The 16390-nt window shown below is 35.2% G+C and overlaps 1 protein-coding gene and 1 long non-coding RNA gene across 3 annotated transcripts in view; one reads left to right on the forward strand and one right to left on the reverse strand.

Moving 5' to 3' along the window:
- The window catches only part of TRIM33 (tripartite motif containing 33), a 107929-nt gene that overhangs the window by 23473 nt on the left and 68066 nt on the right, over positions 1-16390 (reverse strand). For both annotated transcript variants that reach the window (XM_019730364.2, XM_019730363.2), the window contains exons 5-10: positions 9441-9557; positions 6931-7045; positions 4701-4847; positions 4125-4242; positions 2491-2765; positions 1726-1881 (exon numbers count right to left, since the gene is read on the reverse strand). In XM_019730364.2, coding sequence (XP_019585923.1) covers positions 1726-1881; positions 2491-2765; positions 4125-4242; positions 4701-4847; positions 6931-7045; positions 9441-9557 — 928 coding nt within the window. The remainder of the gene's footprint in view (positions 1-1725; positions 1882-2490; positions 2766-4124; positions 4243-4700; positions 4848-6930; positions 7046-9440; positions 9558-16390) is intronic.
- LOC141568636 (uncharacterized) lies at positions 2281-6184 on the forward strand. The gene is made up of 3 exons (XR_012491822.1): positions 2281-2479; positions 4857-4958; positions 5966-6184. It is a non-coding gene; the product is annotated as an uncharacterized LOC141568636 (long non-coding RNA).

Below are 16390 nucleotides of genomic sequence, written 5' to 3' on the forward strand. Positions count from 1 at the left end.
TCAAAGAACTCAGGGAAATTCTTTTAATTCCAAGATACATACTTCTGTGAACAAGTTTCCCGAGTATCACATGACAACAAAAACTAAAAAAGTAAGTTAGTAATAAAAACTGATGTTGAATTCTAACTAACTCTAACAATAAGAGACAAACATATATTTTATCACTGGAAACTGAAAAATTTTTAGATTAAAATAGACATTTTTCCTGCAGAAAAATTGCAATAGACTGACATACAACTCTATCAAACATAAATACATGTATTACGATAAAATTCTACAGAGGAGGGAGAAGAGAAATTCAAGTCCCAGGAGAAAAGGCAGTGTAAAATTTTGACTTTCAAAAGAGTTTGCTATGGTATTTGGAACTCCAGTGGATATATTTACTAGAATAAAATGTAAGGGTTTTACTTTATGTCAATATTTACAATATGCCAGAAAGTATGTCCCTTTGCAACTATTTAAACTTATAATGGGATTTTTAAATGTTCATCTTCAAATGTGAAAGCAGGCCTATTTTTCAAAAGTCTGTCCAGAGGTACCTGGGCCATCAAGTTGAAGGACTACTGCTCCAGGACACCATTTGTCACCATTACTATACAGAATGGTCTGAGAGAGTCAGTATAAGTTCAGACATCTGAGTATTCTCCTCCTAGAAATTCTGACTCAGTGGGCACGAGCTCAGAATCTGGTCTTGACAAGGCCCTCCAGTCATTCTGATGGTCTTTAAAACACGCTTTGAGAAATACTACTCTGTTATAAAATGAACTGTATTATTGTATAAGTAGAAATCCTGTGTAAAAGACTCTCATTTTAAAGTCATGTCTTCAAGATAATCTAGTATTCAGGTAATTAGAAAACACGTCTCTAAATACACTGATTTTTAAGAGTATGCATATCTATATCATAAAAAGAACAATGATGAGTAGACAGGAGTCTAAAACCAACAAAAAAAACCCCAGAATTTTATTGTTTTCAAAGTCCTTTATATGTATTAGGTTCAAAATGTCATTAAGGGGCGGCCGGATGGCTCAGTTGGTTAGAGTGCGAGCTCTGAACAACAGGGTTGCCAGTTCGATTCCCACATGGGCCAGTGAGCTGCGCCCTCCACAACTAGACTGAAGACAACCAGCTGCCGCTGAGCTTCCGGAGGGGTGGCCGGATGGCTCAGATGGTTAGAGCACAAGCTCTCAAGAAGAAGATTGCTGGTTCAATTCCCACACCGGATGGTGGGCTGAGCCCCCTGCAACTAAAGATTCAAAGCGGCAAATGGACTTGGAGCTGAGCTGCGCCCTCCACAACTAGATTGAAGGACGACTTGGAGCTGATGGGCCCTGGAGAAACACACTGTTCCCCAATATTCCCCAATAAAAATAATTTTTTTTTTAAAAGATGTCATTAAAAGAGCTAAAGAACAATTTCAGGAAACTGAGGTTCTAATTTTGATTTTAGCATTATCTCCTTTGTAAAATGAGTTGGTTGGACTATATCAGGGGTTCTCAACTCATAGTAGATAATGGTTTTAGGTTTAATGGCATTGAAAAGCTCTTAAAACTCAATACAAAAATTTGGGTATATGTGTATTTTTCTGGGACAAGAAGATACACAGCATTAATCAAATTCTCAAAGTATCAATGACCACCCCCACACACACAACAGGTTAAAAAAAATGGTGTCTTTTAGTTTTAAAATTGTGTGATTCTTACAAACGTTTAACTCTAGGCATACTTGTCTTTGGAGGTGTGGCTGCATCATGGAATACTGAGGGCCGCTGTGCCTGGGTATCCCTGGTATGCGGGCAGCGTTCTGGGCCAATCTCATCTGATGGGCTTGGAAAGCTCCACAGTTCATGGTGCTTCTTTGCACACTGATCAATCTTGGAGGCTACAAAAGGCAGAAATTGCATTTATATAATCATATTTTTTATAAGTTTATCTTTCAATTATAAAATGTTACGGTAGAAACGCCTCAGTCAGGATAGGGAAGGGCATAAAGTAAACAGTGTAAGTCATTTTCTTCAGCTGTAGCCCCCATCCCCTTCTCTGAGTATACGTGCATGTTTACAGCACTAACTTATCCAAGCCCAGATTACCGGTCCTGATGTGGCTGGGGGAGGGGAGAGCAGAAGAGATAGAGGATGGGAATGAATTGAACAAAATGCCTGAAGAACATGTCAGGTATTAGGCAAAAATAATCTGGCGCTCTAGTCAAAACCACTTGTGGAAAACAAAAAAGCTCTGGTGTAGAGGGATGTAAACTTGTGTGCCTCCACAGTACTAGTGAGTGAGTTTTGTTTCCCAGGGTAAGTATTTACTTACTGTCCTCTTCACACTTCCCCAACATCCCTGCCATAACCAGAGCAAACATTTAAATCTGACCTTTGAGCTCTGTCCCTGCCAGTAACCATGAAATGTGCAACGCATCTACATAGGACACAGTGCAGCCTTGAGGTCTCCACAACCTGCACCAATAATGCAGTGAGGTAACCCTCACCTGCTGTTGTAACATCTGAGGGGCGGCTTGCCGTGGGTGCTGCTGTGTTGTGGTGGTTGTTGTCGGCACGGGAGCCGGGGGCTGCTGCATCCGCATCTGCTGTAACTGCTGGTGCTTCTGCGCGTACACTTGCTGCTGCATGTGCTGGAGCCGCAGCTGCGCGAGGTTAATCTGTCCGGGGGTTTTACTAATGTGGTTTGTCCCTGGAGGAACTTGCCCGACTACAACATTAGGAGTGTAACCAGGCGCTGGTTTACTCTCTATTACTAGATTACCTGAAGAATGAAAAAATGAGAATAATTTGCTTAAAATTGTCTAAATCGTCTACTGTGTGGATTAATCATCTTTTCCTCTTTACTCTGACAACTCTCAGCCCTCCAAAGTCCCGACAGTACGGCAGGGATGGGAGCCAGATTTAACATTGAAAATTGGAAACCTAATATAACCTAGTGCCAAAAAATTGACTTCTGATTATTCAGAATATACTATCTGCCCCCCTTTTTTATTTACATAGCTGTACAGAAAAATAAAGAGCTGAAAGAGATGTTACTAGAGGAGGCCCATCTAGTCAGGCTAAACCAATCCTCCTCTAACAAGACTGAAGGATGCTCAAGACCACTCCTGCTGATTCCACCTGCCTGTGAATCGCCAAAATGCACAGGGCAGAGTACACTGCTGCAAAACTGGGAAATGTTGCATGTTGTAAACCACTTATGTCCTTAGAAATGACAATTTTCCTTACTCCTCACAGAGCTGACTGCTTTCTAAAAATAGGCAAATTTTAGGAAGGCTTGATCTAAGGTAGAGTTGGCCAACCTTTCCTCTAACATGCCAGATATTTCAGGTTTTTCAGGCTACATAAGATCTGCCATATAGTCTGTTTTTTATTTGCTTTTATAAGCCTTTAAAATGTAAAACCCAAACTTAGTTACCATGCCACACAAAAAGTATGCTGATGCCTGATGGAAGGCTATAGCCACATGTGAATATATACCAAGATTACTTTTTTACAGAAGAGCCATCCACCTCTGCTTTTAAAGCTTCCAATGGTGAGGACTTGACTATTTTAAAAGTAAGTTTACTCAATCTGTACACAGTTCTAATTGTTGGGAAAGCTTTTTGAGTTTTGTTTTGTTTCAAATGGAGCCATCTGTCTCCTGTAACTTTCACCTATGGTCCGCAGGTCCACACTGTGGAGTTAACAAAAGCAAAGTCCATTTTTCTTCCACGTGAAAAGAGCTACTCTTTCAAACATTGCTCAGGACATGAGGTTCTCCTCTAGAGGACAACTTGGTACAATTAATATACAAACTACTAAGTACCTAAGAAATTCTTCTTCCAGAGAATGAAGACCCGTTGGTTAAGTTTTCAATATGAAACAGTCAATGTAAATTTTAAAGATGTGGGGAAAATGTTAAAAATGATACACATTTTTAAAAACTACAGAGGAGACTCGCAACACTCTGAAAGATGTACTGAACACAGTTCAACTGAGTTTCTGGTGAAGAACATATTTTCTAAGAAGTTTACATATTAGAGTGAAGTTAAAAACTTTAGGTATCTAAAATTTGCTTTAGATGCTTTCTCCTCCTTCCATGTTCCAAGTTATATTCATAAAACTAATTATTTCTCACCTAAATTGACTACATTCTTTGCCCAGAAGGTGGGATCACAATGGAAACGTATTGCTCCATTAGCAGCAGGGACAGGATCACACCGTGCTTTCAAAATATGGCGCAATTGAAAAGTAATCTTAAAGGGAAAAAATTCACATTAGTCTTAAAATTAAATATCACTTGAGAAAACATACACGATAAAGACATAACCGCTCATGTAGCCCCACAGTGTCCATCTCAAATGAGACAACAGCAGTGCTTAAAAGACTATTTATATCAGCAATCAAAGGCATATGGTTGAATTTCTGCCCTTTCTGATGATACGCTGCATTATACTAGATATCTTCAAAACAGTAAATTCTGTATGATTTCATTTACATGAAGTTCTACAAAAGACATAAATCAGATTAATGGTCACCTAGGGCCAGGGGAGAGGGGGACAAGGAAACTTTTATGGGTGATGGAAATTTCTGTATCGTGGTGTGGTGGTGATCACATTTGCCAAAATTCAAACTCTACACTTTAAAGAGGTGCAGCTCACTGAATGTAGATAATAAAGTCCATTTAAGGAAAAAGACAGATACGATGTCTCACCAGTCGCTTGCTGTACAGGAGTGCTGTGCTGCTGCCACTGGCAATTGCCCAGTTTGTAAAGTTCATAACATGCTTCACCTGCCTGGAAAGCCCTGTGATGTCATTCTGCTGCTGTAGTAACTTCATCTGTCTTTCTTTTGTGACATTCTGAAACAGAACAAGAGGTTCAGTGAAGAATTCCAGATTTAAAAAAAAATCAACTCATAATTTCTATTGCAACTGAACACAACAATACCTACACTTCTTTTTAAAAAGGGGGTAAGTTAACAAATTCCTCATTATTCAATGAGCCTATGATCACAGGAAAAGTCATTAACAAAAGTGGAACTAAAACTTAGTTTTCCAGGCTAAAAAGGACATTCCACATAGAGAAATTAATATTAAGTCTTGTCTCTTCCTTCGAAAGACAAAATGTTTTTGTTAAAGATAGTGTTTTTCTATGAGGCTAATTGAATTATCTACAGAGTCTATGGCAAAGTGAGCTGACCTTTAGAAACAATTTTATTTCTTAACTCCACACACATTTCAGGCCAAAGAAAACTTTCTGTTACCAATGCCACCTACTGGTATGGCATGAGGCTGACGCTGAAATCTCTTCTTTTAAATATTTAAGACAAAATGAGAAGATGAATTACAGAGCTCTCAGAGTAGAGGTCAGGGAACCTTTTGATATGACAAAAGTTCATAAAAACAAACAAGCAAGTGAGGGCTGAAAGAAAGACTAACTTGGGGGAAATGCGACAAAGGAAAAAATAACTGCTTTCTGAGAACTAAAACTCTCAGAAAGGTAGCTGATATCTTATGTACTTTGACATTCAGCACGACAAACAACCTATCTACTTCGTTCTTAACCACTGTTTCACAAAAATGACTCAACTTGGTTTAATGGACAAGTTTTTCCTAAGGAAACAAGTTGCTCACTTTACAATGTAAATCAATGGATAACAGTATCCAACCGACAGAAGTCTGATAACTTCCCTGGAAACTATCCCTCTTCTAAAGCTTAGGAAAAACTCTGTTTTACAAAGTTTAGGAACATACTACCTGAGAAAACATCTATTGTTTAAATTATCAGCATGTTAAGAGTATATGGCAGATTTACCATTAGGTATTTATGTATATTTCAGCATTAAGAGGCAACTTTTATTCAAAAGTTCTTGAAATGACTATTACTAAGACTATTACTTCAGACTTACGTAAATATATTTACATAAGTTAAAAGGTATCAAAAATCGTTGCTTGCTCAGTGCTGTCTCTATTCACAGGGTCCTTTTGAATCTGAGGGTTAACTACAACTGGCTGGATGTACAACAGCAAAGAGACCTCCCATTTTACCAATATGTGTTAGAGTACTTTTAATCTCACAATTGTGTCTCAATGGAAAGATGAAATTCACAAATAACACTCGTCTGACCTATTTTTTTCATTTGTATGTAACTATGTGTCTATTATTTCTACAGTGTTCTACAAAGAAATGAAACCAAAAAAATCTACTGTGGAAAATTTGATGTTAATAGTAATGAACTTAAATAATCAAATACTAACATAATTTAAATTGTTACTATTCAACGGTGCAAAAAATAGAACCCCATAACATACTTAAGAGCATACTTAAGAGTACAAAATTTTGAGAACCAATCAAAATTTGGGATGAGTAGAAATGAGTCTTTAATCGAAACTTAATTTGGATTTTACAAACTGACTGGATTCTCAGCTAGACATTTATATCTACTTATCAATCTCAAAATATGCAAAACAAAGACAGTACAACAAAACTATCAGTAAATTTAAAATTTATAAATTCTATAAATTATAAAACATGAGCAGCATTTTTAGCAAAACTATGGAATATTTTTAAAATAAAGTGAAACACAAATGACTCAAGCAGACTCCCAATGCACATTTGTATGTAAAAGTTAAATTGAGGACCCATGAGGGACATTGTAGTGGGTTGGCTTTGTCTTCATTTACATCACATTTTAGTGGCAATTATTTCATTTATAAGAAGATAACACTATCTCCTAATTTATACAGCTAAAATCAGTAGTATTCAATTGTAGTGCAAAGTAACTAAAAAAAAGGTATTTTCCAACAGCACATGAAAATTTTTTAAAAATTTACTTCCGTATACCTCCCACACCCAACCAATTTAAAAGAGCTTTCAATAAACATGAAAAACAGCTAAGAGCAAGAGAAGCAGTTTTTGTTTGATTTTGGCTTTGAACCGTACCTCTAGCTGCTGTAAGAGAGATTTTCCTTTCTTATTAATCTCATTGATAAGGGTGAAAATGGCCACTTTAATTTCCTGTTCTACTCGTTTGTTAGTCTCATTTACTTCTTTTATCCTGAATAAGAGAAATGCATCATTAGGTTATCAACTTATCCTACATCTCTGAATCATCAACTGTTACAGAAATTCATCTAACTGGGTACTTACCAAGTAATTAAAATTAAACTTTTGTCAAAACATGTAACTTACGTTTCAGCAGACCTGACCACTCAGTTTGGTCTAAACAAGTTACGTATACAAACAAAGAATGGATTAAATATTTAGTAATTTTGAATTAAGTTAATAAATGCCAGCTTATTAATCTAGATGGCAATCTCCTTTAGTTCCTATGACATGTGACATACAAACATCTGACATCAATGATTGCTGGTTAGTATCAAATCTGGCACATTGGTTCTATTTAATCTTAATGCAAGAACAATGTGCAAAAAAATTGCTATAATCAATGACTATCTTTTGAAATAGTAGGGATTAAGCTCAGAAGCATCTATTTTCACTTACAACTTAACCACTTCAAATGTGGGTTGTTACACCCTTTTCATAGGTTTTTCTCAAAATGGTTTCCTGCTATACACAGTTAAGGGCATAAAATATTTTAATCTATTGTTTACAATAGCTGTTAGATGCTTCAGAAATAGGAGTAAGCTCCCATTGTGGTTATGAAAGTTTTGGTTGCAAATATAAAATAGCTGATATCTTGCTATTTACAAAATAGAAAGTGGGAAACCCCACCAATATAAATAAATAAAGTGTTAAACAACCATAAGAAGAAACCGTTCAATTTTTACACACTTGACTCCTGTACAAACTATAACCCATACTGTCAACCCCTAAATTGACTTTCACTTGCCAAATTCAAATTTGAAAAACTTTAATACACTCAGTTGTAATAATATAGTTTTCCCTTCTTTGTATATCAGTGCTTGTTTGGGCACTGATTTGAAAATTTAATTCAGTTCTGTCCTTATCTTCTTAGAGTGAGTGGAAGACAGTTTAAGAAAATGCGAGTGCTGATTACTACTGGTATGAAATATGGGACTCAAACTTAAAATGATTTTGAAATACTGAAATCATTAAGTTTGCTGAAAGCAGAAAACAGCCAGTCAGACACTCATTGGATGTAAGCGTGTCTACTGTATGTTCAAATGTGAAGGAAGAAAATAATCAATGTACATTAATTAAAAGATGGAGATAGGTCATCAAAGAATGTGTCTAAAAGGGGAAGAACAATTAGAGATTTTAATACTTTTTTTTTAAAGCTTTCTGAAGATGAAATCATCCACCTCCCCAACCCTTCGCAATCTTATAAAAACATAAACCGCCTGGTTCTACTTCTCTACAGATTCAGGAATATACATATAAAATATACAAAAATACGTATAAAACTTATACAAAAATATGAGGCTGCCATACGAATCAACTCACTATCCTCTCTGTGAAAAGGATATGAGAAGACAGTTACCCTCTCCAATATCACCCACAACAAACATATCAGAAGTATAAACTAAAACACATCCGGACATATCCATAAGAACTAACCAGCTGCAATTTGCGTGTATTTACACGTATTTACATATTATCTACAACCTCTTAAGATGAAAGTTCTACCACCTTACTGTCTATTTATCGTGTACTATTTTCTAATGTATACTGTACCATTCATTCATTCTATTTAATATTTTGAGTATCTACTATGTGCCATGGTAAATATTCGTAAATTAACTAATTTTAATATTATAAAAGTACCTAAAGATCTCCATATTTGTGAATCTGAAGAATAACCACTTATCAATCCTATTCATTCCTGCAGGAATACATAGGTTTTAATTATGCCAGTTCCAAGTGCCTGTCTTCCTACATTAAGGGTTCTAATCTTGTTAATCTTCTCACTTATGGAACTTACTCCCACTCACCTTACCAATAAATTTAGTTTATTTAGAAATGAACCAAAATAGAATTCTTAAATTCTGACGGTGTTATTGATAAACAACTAAAATGTGCCAGAAACTGTGCTATATATTCATCTTATAATAATGTTCCTAAGTACTGTTTTTAATGCTTGTTTTGGAGATGGGAAAATAAATTTGTCCACTACTCTTCATGCTCTCTCCTCTATACTGTGTCTTCCACACAGTCTCCAGTTAAAATTTTATAATTCAGCTCTCTATATAGTAATTGCTTTTTCCATGTTTCACTAATGCTTACAAAGACTAGAGTCTTATTAATTATAATAGTCAAAGATGTATCCTAAAAGACTATTCAAAATTTTGGTCAGCTAAATTTTACTTAATTAACAAATGTAATCCAAACTCAAATTTATGCCATTTACCCCTCCAAAAAAAGTTTTCTATCTATGCTTAATATTAATATAAAAGAAAAATAAATTTCAACTGGACCCAATGGGTTTAAGACCTTAAAATGAAATTATGGTTTTAAGGCAACACACTTACCTATTCTGCACCTGAGTAGCTGCAAAATGAACATAATTCTTCTTCTCAAGAAGCTTAGCCAGTAGATTCTCAATCGCACCTTTCTGGTTTTGAAAAGCTTCTTCCAAAAATTGATACCTTAAAACCAAAACAAAAACTACATTTAAAACAGGAAATTTATGATTTAAAGATTTTGGAAATGAAGAACTGCTGCATGGATAAATCTTGAAACCATATTTAAATGATCAACATTCTGTGCTGGCCACACATACCTATGTCAACAGTAACTTTTAACTACCAATCCCTCCCCATTAATCGCTGGCTTTTTGTCTTTTGTAACACACACACACACAAAAAAAAAATTACTCAAAAATTGTTCAAGTGTTCTCTTACATTAGAGTTTTGATTCAGGATTACATTTTCTAAAAATCCAAATACTGGCATAAGTTGTATACATCTTAAATCACAAAATACAACCACATTATAGAAAACATTTTCAAAGGTGAGAAAACTGTCCATATTTCCAACATCATAAAATCACTGCTACCACTATAATGTGTAGTTCCTCAGTCTTGTTATGCATTTTAGGTGCAAGGTGCAATCATAATGTACGTGTAATTTTCATTCTTTATCTTGTCTTTATAATCACTTGAAATAAATTTTTAGTTCTAGATACTATATACTGTCCAATTTTTCCAAAATGACTAGATCAATTAAAAATATCACCAACAGCAGTTTTATTGTAACTCTATTAACCTGAGTGGTATATGTTAAGATTTTCTAATATTATAATAGTGAAAAGAGTTGATAATAAAGACTACACTTCTTTGGTTACTAGGAAGGTAAAACAATTTTCTTACTAGTTTTATTTCCTTTGTATAAACTGTTCATTAGATCAACAAATATTTGGGGGCTTCTTCTATATGCTAGGGATACATGGGTAAAAAAATCCATTCCCATTCCCATTCTCACAATAAATAAGCACAAATGTGAACTGATACCACGCCGTGATTAAGAGCTATGATGGAGGCATACATGTTTTGCACCAAGCACACTGTGCCTAAGTCTGTTCCAATGTCAAGAAAAGCGGCACAGAGAAGTCAGAACAGTATTATCCTACGCTAAATGCAGAGGTACAATTGGGGAACTACAGATACTTCAGTTTAGCCAAAGAAAGCCATGTAAGATCAGAATACGAATAACTAGTAAAATCCAGAACCAGACTGTGAAAGGCTAATTTTTGGATTATATTTTCTCAGTAATGGGAAACCCTTGAAGAATTCTAATCAAGATGTAATAATCAGACATACATTCTAGAACAATCATCAGACAAAAATACCTGCAGAAGAGAGAAGGGGAAGACCAGCTAGAACCTTACGACAGTAGCTGACATGAGATTACCAGGGTGTAGTACTAGTTACTATAGCTAAACTAACAAGTTTGAACAGTGGATTTTGCCAGGGAGATCAGCACCTTTGGTTACTTGGCTCCAGCTCAAAGTAAGGGCCGTGGTATGACCTAAAAATTAAATGCCTAGCTAAGGCAGTCAATAAAGGGTCGCTGGAACTGAGGAGTTCAGGTACTGACCAAGTTGTAACTGCCTGTGTGGATACTGAAATTGCTGAAGGTGGGAACTGAGAGAAGACTGAGCATCTAGCTGTGGGTCTGCAGTGAAGGCCTCGGCTCAGGTAAATATGCAGTTGTTAACATAAAGGGAAGTTTGCTTGTTGGTGGGGTTCATGAGGGAAAGGAAAGATGGAACGCAGGCCAAATGCAGAGCAATACGGGAATCAGGATTATAGAGAACATCTGTCAAGTGAGGTTTTTATTTTGTGCAATAAGGATTTTTATTATAGTAAAATAAACATTAAAAAGTTATGATTTTTAAGCAGAATGTTTTCAAAGCAAAAAAAAACCGTGTCTATAACATAAAGTCTAGCACATTATATAACTTGTATCAGTTATTAAACAGCACAAAGCATATGGATGGTATTTTAACTTAAAAGGCTTTTAAAAGAGATTCTGTTAGCTAGATGACCCAAAGACTGTTCCTTCATTGAAGATCATTTGATTTATTCCACTTACCATAATTTTACCAAAATAAAACTTTACTGTGTTAAATCTGAACGAATAAATTAGGGATATGAGATTGTCAACGCTAACTCTTTAGACGTCAGCTTTACACTATGAGGAAGGAAGATCTTTTAATGCAGAGTTTGACTATGTCAGCAAAATGGGAGGTAGAAAAGGTAGAAAGGCCAACTAGTATCAAAATTCACAAAAATTTAATTTGTAAAATTTAATCTTGTGCATATTTGTCTTTTCACCTCAAAATAAATGCTTTAGAATCCTCTTTCTAGAAATATCTTGTTGCATTCAGATGAACAAGTAGCAAGCAAACACCTATGATATACCTGGGTGAGAGTATGTATCCTTCCCCCCTTATGTGGGAGCTGACATCTGAGCTGGATGTGAAGGGTGAATAAGAGCTTTCTAGGTAAACAAACATGGGAGAAAGGTAAGAACTTCCACTGAGGAAAAAAAAAAAGATGAGTACACAAAAGTACATAATTCTGAAGCCATCAGTCATTTTCAGGGCTTAGGAAAAAGTGGCAAAGCTAAGAGAATAGGGAGGGAACAGATGCTCAAGAGCTCTGTACATTTTGCTGAAGTTGGACTCAAATAATAAATGACACATCAAAGGACTGACTTAAAATGATAATCAGACATGTCTCTATTCACGTAAATAAATTTCAATTGCATTATTAGAAAAGAATACTAACTGGAGCTTGAAAAATAAAAGAGCAATATGCAAGGAATTTTGACTACAAATTACTGATTGTCTTGCTAACAGAATAAACTTAACACTGCATTCTATTTTTTTTAACTAATCAAAATTATAGCTGAAATATTTCAGAAATGGGAGAAAGAAGAATAACCAATAAATGGATTAAGCATAATTTTGTTAATATGTAAATACATGAAAGCAATTTCTTAAATTTTAATCTTGCATATGAAGCAGGGATTCTTAATGTCGGTTACTTAGTCACAATGAGCTATTCTCAGTATTTCAAAACGTCCAGGTAAAGTCCTATGATTTAGTTAGGACAGGCTAAGTAAGACTTTCTGTGCTTTTAGCTAGAATTATAGAAACTCAGTGTAATAAATATACCACTGGTTATCTGGTTTTGAACAGATACATATCACCGTGCTAAGTATCTTACATGGACTCTCTTATTTAATATTTCAAAAAACTTAATGACGGAGGTATTATTACTATTCACAGTAATAGCTGGATGATTTGAACAACCCTCTGTTCTTCTTTAAATAATATTCATCTTACAGAACTGTTCCAAGAATTAAATGGGTCAAAACACACAAAGCACTTAATAAGGATAGTACTTTGCTTACTAATAAAGCACAGTAATGGGCTTAATGCTAATGATGACTGTTATTTTTAGCAGTAATTTTAAATGATTTGGATTGTTACGATATAAAACCTCAATCCTTCAACAACAAAAAGCCTACTATGCACATAAAGACTTCATAAGAGTGTTTCTGGAAACATTTTAAAATGAGGTGTTGTTCCTTCTTTAAGTCTCTGTAAGAAGGCGAGATGATCATAGCTGTGAGAGGTCAGGAAGAGGTGAAGAGGAGGAATTCTGAGCAAACATGATGAGAACCTAAAAGGGTGGAAATTTCAAGAAAGGTTGGGGAAGACATTAGGATTCTCACATAAATGGAATATGGAACAAAAGCTAACTTTCATCAAATCTCGAAGGGCACATGGTGATACCAGCTGATATTAGTTACAACAGAACAGGATGTTACTTTCTATTGCTGTCTTCAAATTCACTTTTCTTCTGTAGCTATAATCTGCTGTTAATCCCATCTAAAATCAAACAGAAAAAAAAGGAGGGGGGAGAGGGAATAATGGAACAGTAAGTTTTGAGACAACTATAATAACACTAGTATTTGTCTAATTGGCATCCCCAAATGGGAAGGGCGATAGAAGAGAAAAAATATATTGGTAGAAATTATAATAATGAAGTAAAATTTTCCAAATTTGATAAAAACAATAAATCTACAGATCTAAGCTCAACATCCTCCAAGCACAAGATTAACAAAATTACATTAAAATCTGTTATAGCCAATCTGTTTAAGGCCAGTAATAAAAAAGTCTTAAAAGTAGCTAGAGGGGAAAAAATACATTATGTACCGAGGGATAAAGATAGAGAGTGGAACAACATCTTTAAAGTACTGAAAGAAAACTGTCAGCCTAGAATTAGTTATCTAGCAAAATATCTTTTTTTTTTTGCTATGATGTGAAATTGTACGATGGTGAAATTGTTTGGGGGTAAATATGTTCACTATTTTCCATTGTGATGATGGTTTCACAAATATATCTAGATCTAGATCTATCTAGATCAGGGGTGCCCAAACTGTGGCCCGCAGGCCAACTGTAGCCCACAATCCATTGTTAATTGGCCCGCAGCAAATTCCAAAAATATGTTTAGTTTACTTAAATAAACCAGGTGAGGCAACACATACTTCACCTCGAGTGAGTGGCACAGCTGTTTGTGTATTTTACCACATATGGCCCTTGGTAAAAAACGTTGAAAAAAGTTTGGACACCCCTGATCTAGATCTAAAATCAAACAGAAATTTATAAAGAAAAGAATAAGTGAATGAACTAATCAGAAACAGTTTTGGAGACACAGAGGAAAAACAGGGTTGCTAGATGGGCGGGGGGTGGGGATAAGGGGGAAGGTGAGGGGTTTAGAAAATAGTCGGTAACCACAAGATGGCCACGGGGTTTTGAAAATTAATTTGGGGAACGTAATCAATAATGTAAAGGTTTTGTAGGGTATCTGATAGACACGAGTCCCATTTGGGAGACCACCTCAGGGATGATGTAGATGCCTGATCTCTGCACTGTTCACCTGAAGCTGAACAATAATGAATGTCAACTAAAATTATATATATATATATATATATGTATATATATATGTGTGTATATATATGTATATATATGTATGTATATGGTTACAGGAAGTGGAGTACAGCATTAGGAATAGAGACAGTGGAAATGTAATGGCTCTGTGCGATGTCAGAGGGATAGTGGATGGGGGAGGGGGGTTCACACAGTGTGAGGGATATAAATGATAAACGTCTAAGTATTGCTTTGTCTTGTGCATGTGAAACTAATAAAAATTAAAAAAACAAAAAAAAGTTCAAGTAGCCAGGATTAACAATTTGTTAAATTGGAATTTTAAATTAAAGATGCATGCTAAAGTAAAAAAAAAGAAGAAATCTAGATCAAACAAATATATCTAGATTTATCTAGATCTAAAATCAAACTAGATCTAGATATACAGACGGTGCCAAAAAAATGTGTACACATTTTAAGAAAGGAAGAAAACTGTTAAAATCATAATACTCAATATATACCGGTAACAAACAATGAATACAAGTCACGTGTATACATTTTTTGGCACCCCCGGCGTGTGGGTGTACACATACATATATATATATATATAGACGTATATACGGTGTTTCCCCGAAAATAAGACCTAGCCGGACAATCAGCTTTAATGTGTCTTTTGGAGCAAAAATTAATATAAGACCTGGTATTATATTATATATTATATCCAGTCTTATATTTATATATATATGCTACCATATGGCAGAGATCTAAAAGACCTGTGATTTCAATGTGAGGAGGCAATAAGCGTAACCTGCTCCTCCACCACCTTTGAGGGACTAAAGCAAAATAATGCTGTGGAAGAGAGGCGGAAAGAACCCTTAGAAGTAGCAGCCACAAAGAACCCCACATGTGGATTTTTAGACAAAATGCACACCATCTGGTGGTCCAAATCAACTCCACTCTGGAAATTTAACGGTCCCAACCCGGTAGTGCTTCTGTGCACTGGCAAAAGGAAATTTAATCCTTTATTGGAAAGCATCAATTCTAAACCAAAAATTTGCATAAATAATTTTTCAAGGAAAATGAGAAGTTCCGGGTTTAAAATAACTATATGTAAGGAAACATGGCATCTTGAGCAAAAATAACAGAAAAACAAAAGAGGAAGAAAAGACCCATTAACAGAAGCAAAACAGCTATGCTTACTGTATTTAAAGGATGAAACCTAGCAAATATTTAGGCAAAAGATACGTAAAGGATACAAAGGGCCTCTAACTTTTTTTGGCAACTCCCTATGAGCATGTAATTTCATATCTCAAAATAAAAAGTTCTTTAAAGGGGGGAACGGCTGGCAGATTTAAAAATTTTTAATGCAATGGATGGGTTTTAATGGAAGCTTCATGTAGTTACAGAATATTCATGAACTGAGACTGTTCAGAAGAAAATGCCTCTCTGTTTTGCACGTTAAACTAAAAAAAAAAAGGAGGGGGGAACATGTATGTTGAGACACGGAGAATGATATGAGGGGAATCTAACATACATCTAACTGGAGTTCCAGAAGGAGAGACAAGAAGGCAACAGATGCATTATTTGGAGAGATTACCGATTCAAAGACACAATCCAAAGATGGAGAAAAACCAAGCCAAAAGAAGAATCTTAAAAAGCAGTTAGTTAGTAAACACAGACAAGCTACCTTCAAAAGAATAACAGGTAGAAAGTTTGCTGACCTCTTAAGAGCCAAAAAGCAATGTGCTTACACAATCAATGTGCTAATAAAAAATAATGGACAGCCTATACACAAAATATTATACACAGCAAAAATCTTTCAATAAAGATTTAAAGATATTTTTAGACAAACTAAAACAAAATTCACTAAAATTTGTTAATAAAGCAAGTATAAACAAATTTCAAAGGTCTGAAATCATACAAGCCACCTTCTCTAACCACAATGCATTAGATTAAAACTCTGTTTAAAAAAAGATGTTTTCCATGTGTTTGGAAGATTATAAAAACTATAGCTGACCCTTGAATAACATGGGTTTGAATG

This window comes from Rhinolophus sinicus, linkage group LG14 (assembly GCF_036562045.2).
Source record: "Rhinolophus sinicus isolate RSC01 linkage group LG14, ASM3656204v1, whole genome shotgun sequence".
NCBI lineage: Eukaryota > Metazoa > Chordata > Mammalia > Chiroptera > Rhinolophidae > Rhinolophus > Rhinolophus sinicus.